At 45.2% G+C, this 26,646-nt stretch overlaps 1 protein-coding gene across 5 annotated transcripts in view; it reads right to left on the reverse strand.

The window, feature by feature from the left end:
• Nucleotides 1-15,288, reverse strand: part of TRAPPC8 (trafficking protein particle complex subunit 8) — a 126,326-nt gene extending 111,038 nt beyond the window's left edge. Inside the window, exons 1-2 of one of the 5 annotated variants that reach the window (XM_069731250.1) lie at nt 14,652-15,288; nt 10,701-10,895 (exon numbers count right to left, since the gene is read on the reverse strand). In XM_069731250.1, coding sequence (XP_069587351.1) covers nt 10,701-10,895; nt 14,652-14,808 — 352 coding nt within the window. In that variant the 5' untranslated portion in view covers nt 14,809-15,288. Of the gene's footprint in view, nt 1-10,700; nt 10,896-11,809; nt 11,948-14,651 lie in introns of those variants that run through there. The other 4 variants (XM_069731251.1, XM_069731249.1, XM_069731247.1 and 1 more) reach the window with 4 other exon arrangements.
• Nucleotides 15,289-26,646: the final 11,358 nt, after the last annotated feature.

The following is a 26,646-nucleotide window of genomic DNA, read 5'->3' on the forward strand; positions in this document are numbered from 1 at the left end:
ATAAGGGGCACAGCATTATAAGGAGCACCTATGGGGCCATAAAGGTGCAGAGCATATATGGGGCACAGCATTATAAGGAGCATCTATGGGGCCATAAAGGTGCAGAGCATATATGGGGCACAGCATTATAAGGAGCATCTATGGGGCCATAAAGGTGCAGAGCATATATGGGGCACAGCATTATAAGGAGCACCTATGGGGCCATAAAGGTGCAGAGCATATAAGGGGCACAGCATTATAAGGAGCACCTATGGGGCCATAAAGGTGCAGAGCATATATGGGGCACAGCATTATAAGGAGCATCTATGGGGCCATAAAGGTGCAGAGCATATAAGGGGCACAGCATTATAAGGAGCACCTATGGGGCCATAAAGGTGCAGAGCATATATGGGGCACAGCATTATAAGGAGCATCTATGGGGCCATAAAGGTGCAGAGCATATATGGGGCACAGCATTATAAGGAGCACCTATGGGGCCATAAAGGTGCAGAGCATATATGGGGCACAGCATTATAAGGAGCACCTATGGGGCCATAAAGGTGCAGAGCATATAAGGGGCACAGCATTATAAGGAGCACCTATGGGGCCATAAAGGTGCAGAGCATATATGGGGCACAGCATTATAAGGAGCATCTATGGGGCCATAAAGGTGCAGAGCATATATGGGGCACAGCATTATAAGGAGCATCTATGGGGCCATAAAGGTGCAGAGCATATATGGGGCACAGCATTATAAGGAGCATCTATGGGGCCATAAAGGTGCAGAGCATATATGGCACAGCATTATAAGGAGCACCTATGGGGCCATAAAGGTGCAGAGCCTATAAGGGGCACAGCATTATAAGGAGCATCTATGGGGCCATAAAGGTGCAGAGCATATATGGGGCACAGCATTATAAGGAGCACCTATGGGGCCATAAAGGTGCAGAGCATAAATGGGGCACAGCATTATAAGGAGCACCTATGGGGCCATAAAGGTGCAGAGCATATATGGGGCACAGCATTATAAGGAGCACCTATGGGGCCATAAAGGTGCAGAGCATATATGGCACAGCATTATAAGGAGCACCTATGGGGCCATAAAGGTGCAGAGCATATATGGGGCACAGCATTATAAGGAGCACCTATGGGGCCATAAAGGTGCAGAGCATATATGGGGCACAGCATTCTAAGGAGTACCTATGGGGCCATAAAGGTGCAGAGCATATAAGGGGCACAGCATTATAAGGAGCACCTATGGGGCCATAAAGGTGCAGAGCCTATAAGGGGCACAGCATTATAAGGAGCATCTATGGGGCCATAAAGGTGCAGAGCATATATGGGGCACAGCATTATAAGGAGCATCTATGGGGCCATAATCAACGGTGCAGAGCATTCTATATAGCACAGTTGTATATGGAGCATCTATGGGGCAATAATGAACGGTATGGAGCATCTATTTTTATTTTTGAAATTCACCGGTAAATGCTGCATTTTCTACCCTAGGCTTATACTCGAGTCAATAAGTTTTCCCAGTTTTTTGTGGCAAAATTAGGGGGGGTCGGCTTATACTCGGGTCGGCTTATACTCGAGTATATACGGTATATATATATATATATATATATATATATATATATATATATATATATATATATATATATATATATATATATATATATATATATAACCTGACAGAACACAGATGTGTGAATGTGACCTAAGCCCTCAAAAATCTTTAGAGACATTAAGAATGCTCTTTGCCAATCCCCCACCAGAGCCGCAGCGATGCAGTCATGCACACAGATCATGTGAATGCTGAGGACAGTGCTGTAGTGTGCACCATGTGCAGCACTTCAGAGCAGCTGAGGATTCAAGAAGAGAGTTAGTTATTTTATAAAAGGGATCACCAGCAACACGTCAGTCAGTAGTTTTCATCTCATTTGGGAGAGCTATGGATGTGTACAGACTTTAGTGTACAATTATGATATACTGAGCAGCTGTAAGCAAACTGTTCAGTTCTCGGTTTAATCAAGTATGTGCAGCAGGAAGCCGGAGACGTTCCGAAGGCTTCTACTTACATAGATATGCTGCATTTAAAGTAGGAGTCTGTAAAATACATATGCCGAATGGGTCCCCATTGCAACCAGTATAGGGCAAAGGAGTGCAAGGCCGGTAGTGGTCTGTATTCTTACAGGACACAAATGGAGCACATTTCCAGAAGGAATATCCACTGCATTTTTCAGTACCAGCATTGTGCAGGACAGTGTAAGCTCATGCTGTGGAGACAGCCCTGTGTAAAGTGACCAGCATAGTAGATTTGAGATATCACTTTATGCTGCAGATTTCACCTTTTGCCATGTACAATTTTGAATACAATATATGACACATACGGGCCGGCTGTGGTTTTGCCGCCCGAGATCCCCCGTGAAAAGCTCATTGGGAATGTCCTCTTAGGTTAGTCATTTTCTTACTGTCCAGGAATAGCTGTGCTTGGCTTATACAGGTGGATACAGTAGTAAAACATCCATATAATCTAAAAACACTAATTTTGCACACTATACTTTTTTGGTGTGGGGGTGTCAGTGTGAATCAAACGTGGCAGAAGTCACAGAACTCTATAAGTAAGGCCACTGATGCATACCTCCAACAAAGGAAAAAAGGGAATAAAAGCTGTAAATATAGGTGCAAAAACTCAAAACTGTCCATATTGTTAAGCTTTGGTCTCACCATCATAAAACATTAAACAGTAACAAAGGAAATAGAAACAAATGCAACTGTCAGCTATGAAGGTGCATAAAGCGTCACCAATACGCACCAAGTGACAAACAGCCGGTAACTGTAATACAAAGTATCACAATGCAAGCATATGGATGAGACAGCGTCAGTCAGGTCAAATAATCAAAAGCAGGGGAAAACGACCTAAGTGCACATATCTGGATGCCAGATAACACCGGTACAGTAGTGATTCACTAATGCCTAGTGTCACAGGTGTAGGGTACAAATCAGCAAAAACATAGAAAGGATGGATCTTTTATCGCTGCCGTTTTGCAGCGTTAGCATAACAATTTTGCTACACGTGGAATAGGCAAATTAGAGATATAAAGGGAACTTGTCACATGATTCACACGGACCAAACCATGGGCAGAACTGCGGCCACGTATTTCTCTCTGAAGCACGGCGGCATTTTAGAGAGAGAACAAAGTTTGAATAATCGGATTCCAGTGAGAGACCTGACTGTGCCGTCGGCTGACCTGTCACTGCTCGGCTTTAGATGATTATCAGGTCTTGGCCATGTGAGTTCATAGGAAGAGACATTGCAATCATCTGGGGTGAGGCAGGAAAAAGCTGGCCGACCGGACTAGTCCGTCGTCTTCCTATAGTCCCAGAGTGGCCCTGAATACCATGTGTTCTCTGAAATGCCGCAATGTTGCAGAGAGAAGTACCTGGCTGCAATCATGTTGCCGGTCAATGGTCATGCTGTCGGTGAATGGTCATGCTGCCGGTCAATGGTCACGCTGCAGCACACTGTTTTCCTGAGGCTTTTTTTTTTTTTTTTTTGGGGGGGGGAGAGGGGGGAGGGTTGTTTTTTCTTCCGTGTGGACAGTTCACAAAACCACATCTGCATCTTCTGCAATTACCTGTGGATTTGCAGTGAGGCATCTGAGTACAGCCATATACATTTTGGTTTTGCATTTAATTCTACTTTTGGTAAAAAAAAAACCCAGACACATGGAATATCCTTATCAAACCATATAAACCAAGACACACCTCTAGTGCACCTGACATACAGCCTATGCAGTAAACTAGAAGTAGTATCTGTTAAATTAATGGTTAAGAAAATGTTATTTTTAAGATACAGCATTTTTATTGCTTCCAATTGCATTTTTTGCTGTGTTGGGCCATGTTCCCACGACAAGCTTGTGACACTGCAGAGTTTTTGCACTTATTATTTTAATTAGTTTACGTGCCTTTTAGTGTGCGTTTTTATTGCTGCATTGTTTCGTCTCTTGTTGGTGTCTTGCTTTAATTAAAGCTTATTTATTTTAATACTGTTTTTTTGCTTTAAAAACACTGATATACTTGGGTGCGGATTACATGCATTTTTGATGCGTTTCCGCTGCAGAAAACACTAAAGACTCATGTCCATTTTTTTTTTTTTTACCAGCAGATTTTCCACATCTAATGCAAGTCTATGTGAAAAATCCAAACAGAAAACTCAGCGTATCCACAAGAGAAATCAACACATTGCGGATATGAGAAACGCACCAGAGGTCAGTTTACACTGAATAAAAGCATGATGGCCATGAGGTTTCTATCAATCCCATCCGCTTTGCTGGAACTGTACGACACTGCGGTTTTGATGCAGCAAAAATATGCACCGATAAAACCTCACCAAAAGCTCATCGTGGGATGATCGGGTTAATTTTACATCTTGATATGACATTTAAGGACACAGAAATACCATGCCAATTTATGTATTTTTACGGAAATAAATTGGGCGATGATTTACTTTTTTATTTATTGGAATATTTGTAAAACTTTTTTTTTTTATTGAAACGGTGATTGTCCAATGGCTTATACTATACCCACTTAAGTATTGCAATACATAGTAAATATTAGGTCTACTATTGAATGCCAGCCATAGGTTGGTTGTCACATGAGGAACATTGCGGCAGGCAGGGAGGCCGACCGCAGACCCATCATCAGCCCACGAATACATCAGTGATTGACAACAGCATTTAAGGGGTTAACAGCAGCCAGTGAAGTTCAATGCCACTCGCTATTGGCAAGAGTCAAATGATGGCTGTATATGGGTGTGTGCACACGTTGCGGATTGGCCGCTGCAAATTCGCAGCAGTTTCCCATGAGTTTACAGTACCATGTAAACCTGTGGAAAACCAAATCCGTTGTTCCCATGGTGCGGAAAATACTGCCCAGAAACACTGCGCTGTTTATTCCGCAGCATGTCAATTCTTTGTGCGGATTCCGCAGCGAATTACATCTGCTCCTCAATAGGAATCCGCAGGTGTAAAACCGCAGGTGAAATCTGCACAAAAACGCACACGAATCCGCAACATGTGCACACAGCCTAATACAGCCATCATATGCCAGGAACAATGCAGGCTCATCAAAGATGGGAAGATGGGAACCTGACATATGAAGTAATTAATAAGTCATATCGGGAATGGGTTATGAATGATTTAAAAAAAAAAAATCTATAAAATTAAAAGCCAATTATTAATAAGTGTCGAGACTAACACTAATACTGACGCAATAAAACACCCCACAATAGTCAAGGAAACCAGAAATAAACTGATAAAATACCCTAAGACTTTAATCACCATACATTTTTCATTATTCATTTGATGTACAGTGGGGCAAAAAAGTATTTAGTCAGTCAGCAATAGTGCAAGTTCCACCACTTAAAAAGATGAGAGGCGTCTGTAATTTACATCATAGGTAGACCTCAACTATGGGAGACAAACTGAGAAAAAAAAATCCAGAAAATCACATTGTCTGTTTTCTTAACATTTTATTTGCATATTATGGTGGAAAATAAGTATTTGGTCAGAAACAAAATTTAATCTCAATACTTTGTAATATATCCTTTGTTGGCAATGACAGAGGTCAAACGTTTTCTGTAAGTCTTCACAAGGTTGCCACACACTGTTGTTGGTATGTTGGCCCATTCCTCCATGCAGATCTCCTCTAGAGCAGTGATGTTTTTGGCTTTTCGCTTGGCAACACGGACTTTCAACTCCCTCCAAAGGTTTTCTATTGGGTTGAGATCTGGAGACTGGCTAGGCCACTCCAGGACCTTGAAATGCTTCTTACGAAGCCACTCCTTTGTTGCCCTGGCGGTGTGCTTTGGATCATTGTCATGTTGAAAGACCCAGCCACGTTTCATCTTCAATGCCCTTGCTGATGGAAGGAGGTTTGCACTCAAAATCTCACGATACATGGCCCCATTCATTCTTTCATGTACCCGGATCGGTCGTCCTGGCCCCTTTGCAGAGAAACAGCCCCAAAGCATGATGTTTCCACCACCATGCTTTACAGTAGGTATGGTGTTTGATGGATGCAACTCAGTATTCTTTTTCCTCCAAACACGACAAGTTGTGTTTCTACCAAACAGTTCCAGTTTGGTTTCATCAGACCATAGGACATTCTCCCAAAACTCCTCTGGATCATCCAAATGCTCTCTAGCAAACTTCAGACGGGCCCGGATATGTACTGGCTTAAGCAGTGGGACACGTCTGGCACTGCAGGATCTGAGTCCATGGTGGCATAGTGTGTTACTTATGGTAGGCCTTGTTACATTGGTCCCAGCTCTCTGCAGTTCATTCACTAGGTCCCCCCACGTGGTTCTGGGATTTTTGCTCACCGTTCTTGTGATCATTCTGACCCCACGGGGTGGGATTTTGCGTGGAGCCCCAGATCGAGGGAGATTATCAGTGGTCTTGTATGTCTTCCATTTTCTAATTATTGCTCCCACTGTTGATTTCTTCACTCCAAGCTGGTTGGCTATTGCAGATTCAGTCTTCCCAGCCTGGTGCAGGGCTACAATTTTGTTTCTGGTGTCCTTTGACAGCTCTTTGGTCTTCACCATAGTGGAGTTTGGAGTCAGACTGTTTGAGGGTGTGCACAGGTGTCTTTTTATACTGATAACAAGTTTAAACAGGTGCCATTACTACAGTTAATGAGTGGAGGAAAGAGGAGACTCTTAAAGAAGAAGTTACAGGTCTGTGAGAGCCAGAAATCTTGATTGTTTGTTTCTGACCAAATACTTATTTTCCACCATAATATGCAAATAAAATGTTAAAAAAACAGACAATGTGATTTTCTGGATTTTTTTTTCTCAGTTTGTCTCCCATAGTTGAGGTCTATCTATGATGTAAATTACAGACGCCTCTCATCTTTTTAAGTGGTGGAACTTGCACTATTGCTGACTGACTAAATACTTTTTTGCCCCACTGTATATGCTGGAAAAGGCTCAGGGCATATCCCACACAGGGGTATAGGCTTCAATTTAAAAACAATAATTACAAATAATAATTTTGTTTGCAAACAGATAATCTACTACACTAACCCATACTATTATTTGCAGTATACTGACCGGTAGAGGCCCCACAGAGGTCCCCTGTTGGCCTCCTGTAGGTGATTGGTGCCCTATGGATAGGCGTAGTGTGAGCAGCGGGTTCTTAACAGCTCCACATCACAAGATTAGAGGAAGAATCCATTCCACGCCTGCACTACATCCGCTATGAGCCCACATGTCCAGATTCACCACTGGGCACTACAAAGCTCCCGCTTGTGTATGTGCAATTTAGACCTGTGCAGGTTCTCGTCACACAGTTCTCTATGTCTTTGGATACCAGTCCCAGATGGGATTGCAGGAAAGTCTTTAAGAGCTCTGATCACACGTTCATATCACTGGGTAATGGAAAGCAGCCTCCGACATGACTTATCCCATTACAAACAATCTAATATATAAAGGTGTGTGTGTGTGTGTGTGTGTGTGTGTGTGTGTGTGTGTGTGTGTGTGTGTGTGTGTGTGTGTGTGTGTGTGTGTGTGTGTGTGTGTGTGTGTGTGTGTGTGTGTGTGTGTGTGTGTGTGTCCGGGACTGGCATCTGCACCGTCGCAGCTACAGCCACAGCATTTTGCACAGTCACACGTCTGGACCCCGAGAGCGTCATAGGCTATGTTGTGAGGCGAAATTTTAACCCCGTGCATTCTAATTCACCAAACAATTTTACCTTTATCTACATAATGGGGATAAAGTGAAAGGAAAAGTGTTGGAGGCAAATTGACAGCTGCCAGATGTGAACAAGGGGGACTTAAAGAATGAGAGCGATGGCGCCAAAGAGTATATACCGTACAGTTGCTAAGGTGGGGCCCCGACATGGGATACTCACCACACACGGGGATATGAACACACACACACAAAATGCGCCACACACTACCACGTGCTTGAACACATATACCACCTTCAGCACACATTTCACCACACATACACCAACCTCGCCACATAAAAGTAAAAACACAAAAGTCGCCGCTCAAAACTCGCCACATGCAAAACTAGGCTCACGCAAAACTCACAACACGTGCAAAACTCACCTAATGGAAAACTTGCACACGCGGAAAAATTGCCACATGCACAAAAGTTGCAACACATGCAAAAGTTGCCTCACACAAAACTTGCACATACTCAAAAGGCACCACACATAAAACTCCATGCGCAAAACTTGCTGCACAGAACCTCCTACACTAACCTGTCACATGCAACTAAACACACAAAAAGTTGCTACACGCATGTCACCACAGAAAACTCATCTCACAAAAGTCGCTACATGCATGTCGCCACACGCAACTCAACACACACAACTTGACACATGAAACTCGCCCTAAAACACACACAACTCTGGTATTATCCTTCAAAAATAAAAATCTGATTAACAATCAGACAAACTACAAGAGCAACAAATGTCCCATATAGGAAATACGGCAGCTGTCAGTCACATGAGCTGTCTATTATGTGTATGTGTGAGCTAATATATACTGCCAAGGGGGAGGGCTTCCTGTTGGCTGGGGATTTATCAGGCTGCCAATTTAGCTTACAAATACTGAGGTAAAAATACTGAGCAAATAACGTGTGAACGAGGTCTAATACAGGAGGAGATGACACAGGTATATACTATATACAGGGGAGATGACACACAGGTATATACTATATACAGTGGAGATGACACACAGGTATATACTATATACAGGGGAGATGACACACAGCAGGTATATACTATATACAGGAGGAAATGACAAGTATATACTATATACAGAAGGAGATGACATACAGGTACATACTATACATGGGAGATGACTTACAGGTATATACTATATACAGGAGGAGAGGACACACAGGTATATACTATATACAGGAGGAGATGACACAGGTATATACTATATACAGGAGGAGATGACACAGGTATATACTATATACAGGAGGAATAATAAATCAATAAACCTACAAAAAGGGCACCGGAGGTAGAAGCTCCGCCATAATATATAATATAGAAACCCAAAAGAAGAATGGACACTAAAAGCTAAAATATAACAATTTTATTGAAAAACCATATAAACAAAATACAAATATAAAGATTAGAAACCAAGTAGCGGGATGCAATGAAAAAAGATAAAAAAGGCGACACTAGTGCCACACACGGAACAAGTAATATATTTGTAGAGCAAAAAATAGGTCAGTTAAACTGATACCATAAGTACAAATACCATACAACACTTAATAAGATCAATATATTTTGCGTAGTGCATATTGTAGAGGTCAAGCTGATGTATTATATGTATAAGTATATGCGCATATGGCAACCAGAGGTAATTAACATATGATATATGCTCTCAAATAAAGTGCAGATGCAGGGAGATACACAGTATGCAGGAAAAATTACAGTAAAGTACCTAGTGCAAAGTAATATATACTAAGTAATATAAAGTAATGTCAGTGAAGGACTTAGTATAGGTTAAATGTGGCAGAGTATACTGTATGGCACAGAAATTGCCAAGACCCCCGAGGAAGCAGTATATGCGAAACGCGCGTCGGGGCTCCCTCTCCCGTACACGGCCGCAGGTTGGTACTCTGTTTATGCACTGTCTTATCTACATTTTGCAGGCAGACTCTAGGCTCCATTCACTCTATTGTATGGGACTCTCCCTTGATGATTTACTCATGCCTTCGGTCTTGGCAATTTCTGCTTGACCTCTACAATATGCACTACGCAAAATATATTGATCTTATTAAGTGTTGTATGGTATTTGTACTTATGGTATCAGTTTAACTGACCTATTTTTTGCTCTACAAATATATTACTTGTTCCGTGTGTGGCACTAGTGTCGCCTTTTTTATCTTTTTTCATTGCATCCCGCTACTTGGTTTCTAATCTTAATATTTGTATTTTGTTTATATGGTTTTTCAATAAAATTGTTATATTTTAGCTTTTAGTGTCCATTCTTCTTTTGGGTTTCTATATACAGGAGGAGATGACACAGGTATATACTAAATACAGGGGAGATGACACAGGTATATACTAAATACAGGGGAGATGACACAGGTATATACTAAATACAGGGGAGATGACACAGGTATATACTAAATACAGGGGAGATGACACAGGTATATACTAAATACAGGGGAGATGACACAGGTATATACTAAATACAGGGGAGATGACACAGGTATATGCTATATAAAAGGAGATGACATACAGGTACTATATACAGGAGATGACATACAGGTGTATACTTATATATAAGGGAGATGACAAACATGTATATACTGAGGTGAAAATGAGAGGTGTGAGGTGAAAATGAAAAGGTGTGAGTGCAAAATGAGAGGAGTGAGGGAAAATAGTGGAGTGATCGGAAAATGACAGATGTGAGGTCGAAATTACAAGTGTTAGGGGGGAATGAGAGGAATGAGAGGAGTGAGAGGGAAAATAAGAGGAGTGAGGGGGAAAATGAGAGGCGTGATGGGAAAGAGAAGTGAGGTGCTATAACTAACCATAGATATTAACTATGCCCAGGCAACGCCGGGCTCTTCAGCTGGTACACATTAAAACAGAAAAATACAAAAGAAATACATGACAATTACACGGCCAATAGCTTCCAGAGATTATTCTCCTGGAAAAGAAGAAACCAGTTGTGTTCTTACCACTGATATTCAGGTCATAATCTCCGGCAGTGATCACATTTGGGACTAATCCTTCTGCAGGTTGATTGGCGGCGACCACGTCATTCAGGAGTTTACGAACTGCTGCTTGCAGTGGAGGCTGCGGAACAATGCTGTTAACAACGATCTTCAGGTTCTTTATCACGTGGAGCTGATTGTTGGGGTCCCGCATGTGAACTTGGGAAGGAATTCATAACAAGTATAATAAATATTATTGGTTTTATGGCGAGCACAAAAACATTTAAGAAAGAAAAAAAGAATTATAGCCTAGATTTAAAGAAAGTACAATAAGACATTTCCTGTTTCACAAGGATTTCCATTTGCAAATACTCAGTCAGACATTTATACTATTTTCTCGAACTATCTGTATCAATTTTGCACACTTTCTAAGATCTCTGCTTGCAGTTATTGAATGGAAACCTGGGTTTACTCTCCGAGGCAGCTCGTTACTGCTGCATGCACACTGCGCTCACAGGTCGTCAATTAATCACCTGGTACATTTTCAGGTGTTTTTTTCCTATGTGGAAAATTAAAGCTTCATTCAGACATCAGTTTTCAGGGAAGCAAAAGCGGTCCGAGATTCATCAGTGCTTGGGTCTTTACCATCAGTGATTTTCTCATATGAAAAAATAAATACGGTGAAACTGGATCCATTACAATGTTAAAAACGGATGGCATGGTCCACAAAAGCAAAACAGTCCTGTGACATTGCCTTTAATACACGTTCTATCCCTGAATAAAGCGTATGAGAGACACGTCTGAATGAGGCCCAACAGCGCTAGTTTTTTCTTATTCAATTAATTTTGGAGCGGTGCGTTGGGTCTAACTTTTGACAGAAGAAAATGAGCACAGGGAACTTTGGGATCTGCATTTTTGAGACGGGTCCAAGGTCATAAATGCTGTTTAGGAGATGACCCCTTATATGCCATTGTGCAATGGGAAATGCTTTATCTGTTAAATTGCCGGTGATGAAACGTGACAATCTACAAGTCTGCAAGTAAGTCTGCAGTTAACACTAAGGCTAGTGACTGGCGCAGCGGCACATCAGCAGTACCAGGGGGAACACAGACAGGAGGGGACCATAAACATACCTGCACGGGCTCAATGGGGGAGAGAGAGGAGCAATAGGTTTTGTGGTCCTAAGGTAGTTACATGATAACACGCCACAGGGAGGAGCCCGCAACCAGGCATACTGCCACGCCGAGGGGGGGGCCCGCAACAGGAACACTGCCATGCCGAGGGGGCGGGGGGAGCCCGCAACCAGGCACACCACTACGCCGAGGGGGGGAGCCCGCAACAAGGAGCACCGCCACACTGAGGTGGGGAGCCCACAACCAGGCACCTCGCTGTGGGTGGAAGGGAGCACAGCGCCTAGCTGAGCTCAGTGATCAGGCGCACCACCTCACTGTGGGTAGAAGGGGCACAGCGCCTGGCTGAGCTCAGTGATCAGGCGCACCAACTCGCTGTGGGGTAGAAAAGGTACAGCGCCTGGCTGAGCTCAGTGATCAGGCGCACCACCTCACTGTGGGTGGAAGGGGCACAGCGCCTGGCTGAGCTCAGTGATCAGGCGCACCACCTCGCTGTGGGGTAGAAGGGTGCACAGCGCCTGGCTGAGCTCAGTGATCAGGCGCACCACCTCGCTGTGGGGTAGAAGGGTGCACAGCGCCTGGCTGAGCTCAGTGATCAGGCGCACCACCTCGCTGTGGGTGGAAGGGGCACAGCGCCTGGCTGAGCTCAGTGATCAGGCGCACCACCTCGCTGTGGGGTAGAAGGGTGCACAGCGCCTGGCTGAGCTCAGTGATCAGGCGCACCACCTCGCTGTGGGGTAGAAGGGTGCACAGCGCCTGGCTGAGCTCAGTGATCAGGCGCACCACCTCGCTGTGGGTGGAAGGGGCACAGCGCCTGGCTGAGCTCAGTGATCAGGCGCACCACCTCGCTGTGGGGTAGAAGGGGCACAGCGCCTAGCTGAGCTCAGTGATCAGGCGCACCACCTCGCTGTGGGGTAGAAGGGGCACAGCGCCTAGCTGAGCTCAGTTATCAGGCGCACCACCTCGCTGTGGGGTAGAAGGGGCACAGCGCCTGGCTGAGCTCAGTGATCAGGCGCACCACCTCGCTGTGGGGTAGAAGGGGCACAGCGCCTGGCTGAGCTCAGTGATCAGGCGCACCACCTTGCTGTGGGGTAGAAAGGGCACAGCGCCTGGCTGAGCTCAGTGATCAGGCGCACCACCTTGCTGTGGGGTAGAAGGGGCACAGCGCCTGGCTGAGCTCAGTGATCAGGCGCACTACCTCGCTGTGGGTAGAAGGGGCACAGCGCCTGGCTGAGCTCAGTGGTCAGGCGCACCACCTCGCTGTGGGTGGAAGGGGCACAGCGCCTGGCTGAGCTCAGTGATCAGGCGCACCACCTCGCTATGAGTATAAGGGACACAGCGCCTGGCTGAGCTCAGTGATCAGGCGCACCACCTCGCTGTGGGGTAGAAGGGGCACAGCGCCTGGCTGAGCTCAGTGATCAGGCGCACCACCTCGCTGTGGGTAGAAGGGGCACAGCGCCTGGCTGAGCTCAGTGGTCAGGCGCACCACCTCGCTGTGGGTGGAAGGGGCACAGCGCCTGGCTGAGCTCAGTGATCAGGCGCACCACCTCGCTATGAGTATAAGGGGCACAGCGCCTGGCTGAGCTCAGTGATCAGGCGCACCACCTCGCTGTGGGGTAGAAGGGGCACAGCGCCTGGCTGAGCTCAGTGATCAGGCGCACCACCTCGCTGTGGGTGGAAGGGGCACAGCGCCTGGCTGAGCTCAGTGATCAGGCGCACCACCTCGCTATGAGTATAAGGGGCACAGCGCCTGGCTGAGCTCAGTGGTCAGGCGCACCACCTCGCTATGAGTATAAGGGGCACAGCGCCTGGCTGAGCTCAGTGGTCAGGCGCACCACCTCGCTGTGGGGTAGAAGGGGCACAGCGCCTGGCTGAGCTCAGTGATCAGGCGCACCACCTCGCTGTGGGGTAGAAGGGGCACAGCGCCTGGCTGAGCTCAGTGATCAGGCGCACCACCTTGCTGTGGGGTAGAAAGGGCACAGCGCCTGGCTGAGCTCAGTGATCAGGCGCACCACCTTGCTGTGGGGTAGAAGGGGCACAGCGCCTGGCTGAGCTCAGTGATCAGGCGCACTACCTCGCTGTGGGTAGAAGGGGCACAGCGCCTGGCTGAGCTCAGTGGTCAGGCGCACCACCTCGCTGTGGGTGGAAGGGGCACAGCGCCTGGCTGAGCTCAGTGATCAGGCGCACCACCTCGCTATGAGTATAAGGGGCACAGCGCCTGGCTGAGCTCAGTGATCAGGCGCACCACCTCGCTATGAGTATAAGGGGCACAGCGCCCGGCTGAGCTCAGTGATCAGGCGCACCACCTCGCTATGAGTATAAGGGGCACAGCGCCTGGCTGAGCTCAGTGATCAGGCGCACCACCTCGCTGTGGGTAGAAGGGGCACAGCGCCTGGCTGAGCTCAGTGATCAGGCGCACCACCTCGCTGTGGGGTAGAAGGGGCACAGCGCCTGGCTGAGCTCAGTGATCAGGCGCACCACCTCGCTGTGGGTAGAAGGGGCACAGCGCCTGGCTGAGCTCAGTGATCAGGCGCACCACCTCGCTGTGGGGTAGAAGGGGCACAGCGCCTGGCTGAGCTCAGTGATCAGGCGCACCACCTCGCTGTGGGTAGAAGGGGCACAGCGCCTGGCTGAGCTCAGTGATCAGGCGCACCACGTCGCTGTGGGTAGAAGGGGCACAGCGCCTGGCTGAGCTCAGTGATCAGGCGCACCACCTCAGGGGCACAGCCCGCACCCCAGCAGCACACCCCGGCACACAGCTGCAGCACTGGACGCCTCTGCCGTCGGACTATGACCCCGCACCGGGGCTGTCAGTGATGGACGCTGCCGGACACCCCGCACTCACCCTCCGTGCTGAGGCGGCAGAAGGGCCGGACTAACTCGCAGAAGGACAACTGGTTCTTCCGGGCGAGCTTCTCGGCCTCATCGCTGCAGAGGGCCGCCACCTGCGGGATGAACGAGTCCTGGAGGAACTCCTGCACGGAGAGCAGGCACTGCGCCATCCCGGCCTCCACACACTCCCTCCGTGCGCTGGGACGCGCTGTCTTTCGCCTCCGGTACAGCGCAACCTTCTCCGCCCTCCCTCGTCAGCCGGTCACTGCTAGTCACGTGACTTCCGCGCCTGTCACCAGGGCAGTTGAGAGCGCGCTCCCGGGATATCCAGCTGCGCTGTCTCGCCACCGCGATGGGCGGGGCCGGGCTGATCGTGACGTCACTTTAATGCGGCGCACAGTGATGGCGTCACCGAGTCTCCAACGGTAGAGCTGCGCGGTGTGCAGCCTATGGGCAGGAGGAGCCGGTGCTGCTGGCCTTTCCGCCGGCACCACGGCCATCACTATCCGCTGCAGTGCTCCCACAGAATGTCCCCAGCGTGGCACAGACCCTCTCAGGTGACAGCGCTAGTGTGAGATCGGTGGGGTCCAGCACCGGCCCTGCCACCGATCAGCGGTGACTCCAGCAGTGGCCGGATAGAGCGCCGCTCTGCACACCGCCTGGTGGCGCTGCCCGGTACTGCAGAGTATCTCCAGTGGGCGACGGACCCCAGCGATCTGCCTGTACAGGTCATTATAGATCCCCTCACAGGGAATCACGTGTGGATGGCGGACATTGGTTTACTGGTTAGTTTAAGTAATTATTCTCTAATGTTTTCTAAAAATAATAAAACCTGAGACAAGTCTCTCATGCTTGTGTTTGTGGTGTGTAAATGGAGGGGAGGATAAGCTGCATTTCCACTGATCCCTTGTTCCTAGGAGAACTCACTTCACAATAATATTTCAGTGTAAGAAAACTGCAGAGGAACAAGACAAACGCTCGTTCTCAGGGAAAGATCGTCATAAAAGATCATCGTCCTCGGCAGCACATCATCCTGTGTAAACAATGGCGGCCTACGTGCTCTGAGCAGTCTGATACTGATCGTCCGTGTGTGTCAACTGTTGAGTCCTCTTCCGTCCCTGGCTTCCTGGATTGAGGAATCCAAGTAAATGACACGCAGCACAAAGGTTGTGTGCGCGCGTGATTACTTCTATAAAAGGAAATGTCAAGTTTGCTGTGCAGAAGCAGATTTCATCTGGGAGACAAAATGGATCCTTTGGTTCAGTCTGGTCTCCACACAACTAAGGCTGGTTTCACATTTGCAGTTGTGTCCTCATGCGTCTTGATTTCCTATCTTTAACATTGTAGATGCAGATGCATGCGTTTGCTTACGCATGCGTCTTTTCGCGGGGCGCAGCTAACGCACCATGTTGCAATTTTTGAGGCGGCAAATTTCCATAAAATATGCGCATTCATGTCTATGGGAACGTTCGATGCGCTTGCGTACTTCGGACTGCGCATGTCCAGGAACTGATTTAGACACACCCTCCTGGAAATATCAACAGCATGCGCATAAAAAGCGCAAACAGTCAAAAAACGCATACAAATGCGTTTTTTGCCATCATGCTGATGCGGATAAAAAACGCTGCGTAATCCTGCTTTTTTGCATGTGGTTGCGGACGATACGCTGCGGACTCAACCGTAAATGTGAACCGAGCCTAACACATAAGCGGTGGCACAAGTCAGTGGGTATCGGGGAGGACATGTCATTAGTGGAACCTGTGCCCTCTGCACAGGGGCTGAAACAGTAAGGCCGGCGTCACACACAGCGTATGAAAATACGGTCCGTATATTACGGCCGTAATACGCTGAAAAGTCCCGAAAATAGTGGTCCGTAGCTCCTCCGTAGGCAGGGTGTTTCAGCGTTTTTTGCGCATGGCATCCTCCGTATGTAATCCGTACTGCCTGTTTTTCTCGCAGGCTTGCAAAACCGACATACGGCTATACAAGGGATCCATGTGTAAAAAAAAACAAACATATATACTGTATATATATATATACATATATATATATATTATATATATATGTCAGTAGACACATATATGTATACGAGGGGCGATCCAAAAGTAATGATAATCAATACTAAACACAATGAATATAGTCAAAAAATAAATTTATTTTTCTACATAGTCTCCTAACAAGTCTATACATTTAGTCCATCTCTTTTCTAAACTTAGAATTCCCTTTGAAAAAAATTCTTGATCTTGACCCTCAAAAAAATCCCCAACAGCGGTTATCACGTCACTATTGTCGTCAAATTTCTTGCCCCGGAGGTGTTCCTTGAGCCGAGGAAAGAGAAAGAAGTCACTGGGGGCTAGATCTGGTGAATAGGGGGGGTGTTCCACCAGTTCAATGCCCGCTTCTTGAATGGTAGCCATGACAACTGCAGCTTTGTGAGCCGGCGCGTTATCTTGGTGAAACACTCTAGCCCGCAGTTTGCCGCGCCTTTTCTCCTTGATAGCCTCCCACAATCTTATTTGTTCTGCGTAGTAGGAGCCCGTAATAGTGGCTCCCTTCTCCAAATAGTCCACCATAATAATTCCTTCAGCGTCCCAAAAAACGGACGCCATAACCTTCCCTGCTGAGCTTGACACTTTGAATTTCTTCGGCGTCGGTTCGTCGGCTCGTTTCCATGTCATCGATTGTTGTTTAGTTTCGGGATCAAAGTGGTGGATCCAGGTCTCGTCCATGGTCAAAAAACGTGACAAAAAATTTTCCTTGTCTGCTTGGAACTTTTCAAGATTTGCTATTGAAATGTCAACTCGATTCTTCTTTTGTTCGTCGGTTAACATTTTTGGCACCCAACGCGCGGAGACCTGTCTCATATGCAATTCTTTTGCAAGGATTCTTTGAATACTGCCATATGAGATCCCTGGGACCTCAGCTACATGCCTGATAGTCACTCTTCGATCTGCCAATACAACTTCTTTAACTTTTTTCACGTTTTCTTCATTGAGGGACGTGGATGGGCGTCCTTCACGATGTTCATTTTCCGTCGATGTTCTTCCCAGCTTAAATTCCTTGGCCCAGCGTGCAACTGTGCAATATGGAGGAGAAGAGTCCCCCAATGTTTCCACCAAGTCACTGTGTATGTCTTTGGTAGTCATTTTTTTCAAGCAGAGGTATTTGATGACAGCTCTGAGCTCGTTTTTTTCCATTTTGATGTTCACTCCTCGGCAGTTCATATTCAAATGAATGTAGCTCCCGGGAATCGTGGTCTATTTAAGTGATTTTTTTTTCCTGGACTAGTGGGTACCTAAGAGAGAAGAAAACATTTTATTTTAAATTCTGTGTGCAATAGAAATAACCGATTATCATTACTTTTGGATCGCCCCTCGTATATATTAATATTTCATCCAGCGCGATATAGCAGAAAGCCGGTAATTCAATTACCGGCTTTTGCTATCTCCTTCCTAAACCCGACAGGATATGAGACCTGGTTTACATACAGTAAACCATAAATCACATAGTTTTGGTGATAATACTACACAGCAATCCCAAAACAAAAGGTACTTTCTAATAAAATATAGTTTATTATACAGAAATAAAACATACATAGACATCAAATGACAATATATATAAACACAAAATCACAAAAATTCACAAAAAAAGGGTACAAAAGACCATTAAAAAGAGGGACATATCCATAGGAGAACCACTAAATACTATGATGCTGCGGTGCTGTAAAGTAAAGAGAGGCAAAATACCTCACTAATAGAAAAAGGTCATAGTCTAGTATGGACCATATGTAGTATCATGTGTTCCTGTCTAAGTTTTTAGACCATCCTATATTGTACAAGTGACACATATGGTACTCTAAGGGGAGAAGCCCCTATGACTAAAGTGATAAGTGCCGATATCGGCATAAAAAGATGCTAGTTACCCGCAGTATGCAGTGTAGTCTCTCCTCGGCGTCCCTCTGCCCCAACGCGCGTTTCACTGACGGCTTCTTCAGGAGGCGTGTCTAGGCAGGGGGATAGCCGGTTTATATACGCAAGGGAGCTATTCTCATTGGAGAAAACATGAGCAATAGGTGGGTCCTTGGTGCAGTCACTTCCGCTTTAGCCCTGCTACCAGTGCACATCGCGCGTGCGCGGAAAAGTCCCCGCGAACATAAAGGTGCATATATACATAGTGACAGTCTGATCACCCCAGTTAAAATGCAGCTGGCGTTGCGCATGCGTGGGAAGTTACCGCACGCACCAATATATGTGCGCGGAAATCCCCGTAAATACTATAACAGGCCATAGCGCGTGCGCACTTAATGCCAAAAGGTTTTTTTCCCTGTGGATTATGCAAAGGGTGCGCAAACATGCACAAAAGCCTTTCTTTCTATAATCAAGAGGGTACTAGAAAATTTGAAATCAGGGCCAATATTACGTGCACCACAAGGGGGGTCATATATTATGCACAGTGTCCGTGCAAGAAAATCTACATTGGCATGACCAGCCGGGAGTTGAAAATTAGGGTAAGAGAACATTGCTTGGATATAGAGAAGGCCAAAACTAACAATGATGATAGTGCGCTCAAAACCCTTCCAAGGCATTTTAAGAGATTTCATCAGAGTAATTCCAGACTACTTGAAATTAAGGGTATCGACTCCATCAATTTGGGACCTCGAGGGGGAGACATTGGAAAGAGACTAGCAAAAAAAGAATGCCAGTGGATATATAGACTGGGCACTCTCACACCAGAGGGGCTTAACGAGAGCTTCGGGTTTGGAGCATTCTTATAGGTACCTTGATTCACCTTCAATTATGAGTATTATGTTATTGCTGGTAGTTTTAGGTAGGGGTTTTATTAAATGTATTATTAAGTGTATTTGTAGTGTATGTTTACTAATTATGTGTTTTTTATTCTAGTAATTTCATCTTGTTTGTTACGCATGTGGATGTTTTGATTGATATGGAGTATATCAGGAGCAAAGTACAATTCTGGAAAAGGAGGACTATCAGATCCAACTATTATCGTATCCAACTACTATCGGGTTCAAAACATCATCTACAGTTACCATGGAAGCAATAAATTGACGTTGTGAGATAATTTTTGTATCTCACTTATGGGTTTCCTTTAGCCCTTTTTAGTTTATTTTTTCTTCTCTTTTCTTTTTGTGGTTGTCTTTTTGTACTGTTGCTAATTATTAATCATATGTTAAAATAGGGTATTAATATGTTGTCTACCCAGCACTGTATGTAAAAATAGGGCACTAATATGTAATTTACCCAGCACCTATATGTCACATCTGAGTGCACTAATTAGGTGCCATTCTCTTATATATATGTACCATCATATGATGGCTTGTATGGATTATATCACTAATCATTCAGCTTAGTACAGTTTAACCTTGAGTAAGATATTTAAAGCACTTTAGCACATGGCACTTTTTGCATTAATTGCTCTTATATAACGGCAAAAGATTGGTTTTTACGTTATCATCACTAATCATGAAATTATTGCGTTATGTCGGTCTTATTTGGCCTTACAATCTAATTCAGTTTTTCTTATTAGGAGTGGAGCACATGCCTTGATGTGTGGACTTTGGTAGGAGATGGGGGACGGACACTGGCGCTTCCATGGTCCTTGTCATCATTTTGATGATGGGTCCTGGATACCGCTTGTCTGCGACTCATCTCCATTTTTTCACCAGTCTACCATTGGTACATGTGCCGTTGTATCTCCTCCTTTTATTATCCGTAGCTTAGTTATGCACTTTAAATATTTTTAGTTTGATCCATTAGTTTCACATTATGATATCCTTCCAGGTAATTTTTACTGTAGCCGTGACATAGTCATATGGACTGCTGTATTTCCTCCCTTTTATTATTTTCAGTTTTGATATTGCTCCTTATACATTTATGGGTTGGTCCATTGGTTGTATATTATGGTTTCCGCTGTAGTCACCTCTAGTGTAGCGGAGCTGAATCACATTTATAGCGCTGTATCACATTTTTAGCGGTTGTGCTGCTAAACATCTCCGTGGTTAATCCTCTATACTCACCTTATAAGCATACTTCGATGTACGGCATTCGGCGCGTGCGTGATATACGGGTGCTATTTATATGGTGGGGATTTATTGCGCATGCGCAATGCCTGTTACATTTTGGCATTAAGTGCGCACGCGCTATGGCCTGTTATAGTATTTACGGGGATTTCCGCGCACATATATTGGTGCGTGCGGTAACTTCCCACGCATGCGCAACGCCAGCTGCATTTTAACTGGGGTGATCAGACTGTCACTATGTATATATGCACCTTTATGTTCGCGGGGACTTTTCCGCGCACGCGCGATGTGCACTGGTAGCAGGGCTAAAGCGGAAGTGACTGCACCAAGGACCCACCTATTGCTCATGTTTTCTCCAATGAGAATAGCTCCCTTGCGTATATAAACCGGCTATCCCCCTGCCTAGACACGCCTCCTGAAGAAGCCGTCAGTGAAACGCGCGTTGGGGCAGAGGGACGCCGAGGAGAGACTACACTGCATACTGCGGGTAACTAGCATCTTTTTATGCCGATATCGGCACTTATCACTTTAGTCATAGGTGCTTCTCCCCTTAGAGTACCATATGTGTCACTTGTACAATATAGGATGGTCTAAAAACTTAGACAGGAACACATGATACTACATATGGTCCATACTAGACTATGACCTTTTTCTATTAGTGAGGTATTTTGCCTCTCTTTACTTTACAGCACCGCAGCATCATAGTATTTAGTGGTTCTCCTATGGATATGTCCCTCTTTTTAATGGTCTTTTGTACCCTTTTTTTGTGAATTTTTGTGATTTTGTGTTTATATATATTGTCATTTGATGTCTATGTATGTTTTATTTCTGTATAATAAACTATATTTTATTAGAAAGTACCTTTTGTTTTGGGATTGCTGTGTAGTATTATCACCAAAACTATGTGATTTATGTTCTAGTATCTAGTGGTACTTATATCCCCAATTCAGGGGTATTCTACTGAGGGGCAACCTATGTGAATTATACAGTAAACCATCTCATATCCCCATTTTTTTTGCATATTCCACACTACTAATGTCAGTAGTGTGTCTATGCAAAATTTGGCCGTTCTAGCTAGTAAATTAAAGGGTTAAATGGCGGAAAAAATTGGCGTGGGCTCCCGCACAATTTTCTCCACTAGAGTAGTAAAGCCAGTGACTGAGGGCAGATATTAATAGCCTGGAGAGGGTCCACGGTTATTGGCCCCCCCCCCTGGCTAAAAACATCTGCCCCCAGCCACCCCAGAAAAGGCACATCTGGAAGATGCGCCTATTCTGGCACTTGGCCACTCTCTTCCCATTCCCGTGTAGCGGTGGGATATGGGGTAATGAAGGGTTAATGCCACCTTGCTATTGTAAGGTGACATTAAGCCAAATTAATAATGGAGAGGCGTCAATTATGACACCTATCCATTATTAACCCCTTACCGGCATCGGACGTACTATACCGTCCGATGCCGGCTCCCCTGCTTTGATGCAGGGCTCCGCGGTGAGCCCGCACCAAAGCCGGGACATGTCAGCTGTTTTGAACAGCTGACATGTGCCCGTAATAGGCGCGGGCAGAATCGCGATCTGCCCGCACCTATTAACTAGTTAAATGCCGCTGTCAAACGCAGACAGCGGCATTTAACTACCGCTTCCGGCCAGGCGGCCGGAAATGACGTCATCGCCGACCCCCGTCACATGATCGGGGGTCGGCGATGCTTGTGAATGGTAACCATAGAGGTCCTTGAGACCTCTATGGTTACTGATTGCCCGTCGCTGTGAGCGCCACCCTGTGGTCGGCGCTCACAGCACACGTGCAATTCTGCTACATAGCAGCGATCAGCAGATCGCTGCTATGTAGCAGAGCCGATCGTGCTATGCCTGCTTCTAGCCTCTCATGGAGGCTATTGAAGCATGGCAAAAGTTAAAAAAAAAAGTTTAAAAAAATGTGAAAAAAATAAAAAAAACATAAAAGTTTAAATCACCCCCCTTTCGCCCCAATCAAAATAAATCAATAAAAAAAATATCAAATCTACGCATATTTGGTATCCCCGCGCTCAGAATCGCCCGATCTATCAATTAAAAAAAAGTATTAACCTGATCGCTAAACAGCGTAGCGGGAAAAAAATTCGAAACGCCAGAATTACGTTTTTTTGGTCGCCGCGACATTGCATTAAAATGCAATAACGGGCGATCAAAAGAACGTATCTGCACCGAAATGCTATCATTAAAAACGTCATCTCGGCACGCAAAAAATAAGCCCTCAACCGACCCCAGATGATGAAAAATGGAGACGCTACGAGTATCGGAAAATGGCGCAATTTTTTTTTTTTTTTTTTAGCAAAGTTTGGAATTTTTTTTCACCACTTAGATAAAAAATAACCTAGTCATGTTTGGTGTCTATGAACTCGTAATGACCTGGAGAATCATAATGGCAGGTCAGTTTTAGCATTTAGTGAACCTAGCAAAAAAGCCAAACAAAAAACCAATGTGGGATTGCACTTTTTTTGCAATTTCACCGCACTTGGAATTTTTTTCCCGTTTTCTAGTACACGACATGCTAAAACCAATGATGTCGTTCAAAAGTACAACTCGTCCCGCAAAAAATAAGCCCTCACATGGCCAAATTGACAGAAAAATAAAAAAGTTATGGCTCTGGGAAGGAGGGGAGCGAAAAACGAACACGGAAAAACGAAAAATCCCCCGGTCATGAAGGGGTTAATCCAAATACTAGTAAAGGGTTAAAAAAAACACACATTATTAAAAATTAATTTAATGAAAAAATCACAAAGGTTGTTGTATTAATTTATTCTACTCTCAATCCACTCACTGAAGACCCTCGATCTGTAAATAAAAAAAAAAAAATAAACCAACAATATACATACCTTCCGAGGATCTGTCACGTCCAACGATGTAAATCCATCTGAAGGGGTTAAAATATTTTGCAACCACGAACTCTGCTAATGCAACGTTGCTCATGTCTGCAAAACCCCGGAGAATGTAGGTAAAGTAGGTCAATGACCTATATTTACCTGCATTTGCGGTGAGGCGCCCTCTGCTGGCTGTTCCTAGATCGTGGGAACTTTCCTAGAAAGCTCCCTGGCTCGAGTTCATATGAGGACAACCAGCAGAGGGCGCCCTCTTATGATCTCGAGCCTGGGAGCTTTCTAGGAAAGTTCCCACGATCTAGGAACAGCCAGCAGAGGGCGCCTCACCGCAAATGCAGGTAAATATAGGTCATTGACCTACTTTACCTACATTCTCCGGGGTTTTGCAGACATGAGCAACATTGCATTAGCAAAGCTCGTGGCTGCAAAATATTTTAACCCCTTCAGATGGATTTACATCGTTGGACGTGACAGATCCTCGGAAGGTATGTATATTGTTGGTTTATTTTTTTTTTTTTATTTACAGATCGAGGGTCTTCAGTGAGTGGATTGAGAGTAGAATAAATTAATACAACAACCTTTGTGATTTTTTCATTAAATTAATTTTTAATAATGTGTGTGTTTTTTTTTAACCCTTTACTAGTATTAGATTAATAATGGATAGGTGTCATAATTGACGCCTCTCCATTATTAATTTGGCTTAATGTCACCTTACAATAGCAAGGTGGCATTAACCCTTCATTACCCCATATCCCACCGCTACACGGGAATGGGAAGAGAGTGGCCAAGTGCCAGAATAGGCGCATCTTCCAGATGTGCCTTTTCTGGGGTGGCTGGGGGCAGATGTTTTTAGCCAGGGGGGGGGGCAATAACCGTGGACCCTCTCCAGGCTATTAATATCTGCCCTCAGTTACTGGCTTTACTACTCTGGCGGAGAAAATTGTGCGGGAGCCCACGCCAATTTTTGCTGCCATTTAACCCTTTAATTTACTAGCTAGAACGGCCAAATTTTGCATAGACACACTACTGACATTAGTAGTGTGGAATATGCAAAAAAAATGGGGATATAAGATGGTTTACTGTATGTAAACCAGGTCTCATATCATGTCGGGTTTAGGAAGGAGAAAGCAAAAGCCAGTAATTGAATTACCGGCTTTCTGCTATATCGCGCTGGATGAAATAATAATATATATACATATATGTGTCTACTGACATATATATATATATATATATATATATATATATATATACCTATTCTATGTGTCCACATTTATTCTACCTATTCTAATGTAAGCTGTCAGTGTGATTTTACTGTACACCGCACTGAATTGCCGGCTTTTCTCTCTAACAGCGCTGCGTATTCCTCGCAAGTCACACTGCTGGTCTGTGTGTAATCCGTATTTTTGGGGCTTCCATAGACTTTCATTGACGTTTTATTTGCGCAATACGGTGACAAACGCAGCATGCTGCGATTTTGTACGGCCGTAGAAAGCCGTATAATACTGATCAGTTTAATACGGCAAATAGGAGCAGGGGCATAGAGAATAATTGTGCCGTATGTTTTGTGAGTTTTACGGACGTAGTTTCTGCGCTCTTACGTCCATAAAACTCGCAAGTGTGACGCCGGCCTAAGGGGCCACTAACCCCACCATAACACGTGGAATTGTTCATTATGAGGAGCTCATTCAATGCATAGGGCCCATATACTGGTCATGCACAGGGCCAGCTTCTGTCTGAGTCCGCTCCTGAGCGGGTATGATGTCATTAATTATACAGGATCCAACATGGAAGACGTCCTTATCAGTGTCGGACTGGGGTGCCAAGGGCCCACCAGGAACAATGACTTTGGGGAGCCCACTTTAGTTAACTAGATGGTGGCCCGATTCTAACGCATCGGGTATTCTAGAATATGTACAGTGGGGCAAAAAAGTATTTAGTCAGTCAGCAATAGTGCAAGTTCCACCACTTAAAAAGATGAGAGGCGTCTGTAATTTACATCATAGGTAGACCTCAACTATGGGAGACAAACTGAGAAAAAAAAATCCACAAAATCACATTGTCTGTTTTTTTATCATTTTTTTTGCATATTATGGTGGGAAATAAGTATTTGGTCAGAAACAAACAATCAAGATTTCTGGCTCTCACAGACCTGTAACTTCTTCTTTAAGAGTCTCCTCTTTCCTCCACTCATTACCTGTAGTAATGGCACCTGTTTAAACTTGTTATCAGTATAAAAAGACACCTGTGCACACCCTCAAACAGTCTGACTCCAAACTCCACTATGGTGAAGACCAAAGAGCTGTCAAAGGACACCAGAAACAAAATTGTAGCCCTGCACCAGGCTGAGAAGACTGAATCTGCAATAGCCAACCAGCTTGGAGTGAAGAAATCAACAGTGGGAGCAATAATTAGAAAATGGAAGACATACAAGACCACTGATAATCTCCCTCGATCTGGGGCTCCACGCAAAATCCCACCCCGTGGGGTCAGAATGATCACAAGAACGGTGAGCAAAAATCCCAGAACCACGCTGGGGGACCTAGTGAATGAACTGCAAAGAGCTGGGACCAATGTAACAAGGCCTACCATAAGTAACTCACTACGCCACCATGGACTCAGATCCTGCAGTGCCAGACGTGTCCCACTGCTTAAGCCAGTACATGTCCGGGCCCGTCTGAAGTTTGCTAGAGAGCATTTGGATGATCCAGAGGAGTTTTGGGAGAATGTCCTATGGTCTGATGAAACCAAACTGGAACTGTTTGGTAGAAACACAACTTGTCGTGTTTGGAGGAAAAAGAATACTGAGTTGCATCCATCAAACACCATACCTACTGTAAAGCATGGTGGTGGAAACATCATGCTTTGGGGCTGTTTCTCTGCAAAGGGGCCAGGACGACTGATCCGGGTACATGAAAGAATGAATGGGGCCATGTATCGTGAGATTTTGAGTGCAAACCTCCTTCCATCAGCAAGGGCATTGAAGATGAAACATGGCTGGGTCTTTCAACATGACAATGATCCAAAGCACACCGCCAGGGCAACAAAGGAGTGGCTTCGTAAGAAGCAATTCAAGATCCTGGAGTGGCCTAGCCAGTC

The sequence above is a fragment of the Ranitomeya imitator genome, chromosome 6, assembly GCF_032444005.1.
Source record: "Ranitomeya imitator isolate aRanImi1 chromosome 6, aRanImi1.pri, whole genome shotgun sequence".
Classification (NCBI taxonomy): Eukaryota; Metazoa; Chordata; class Amphibia; order Anura; family Dendrobatidae; genus Ranitomeya; species Ranitomeya imitator.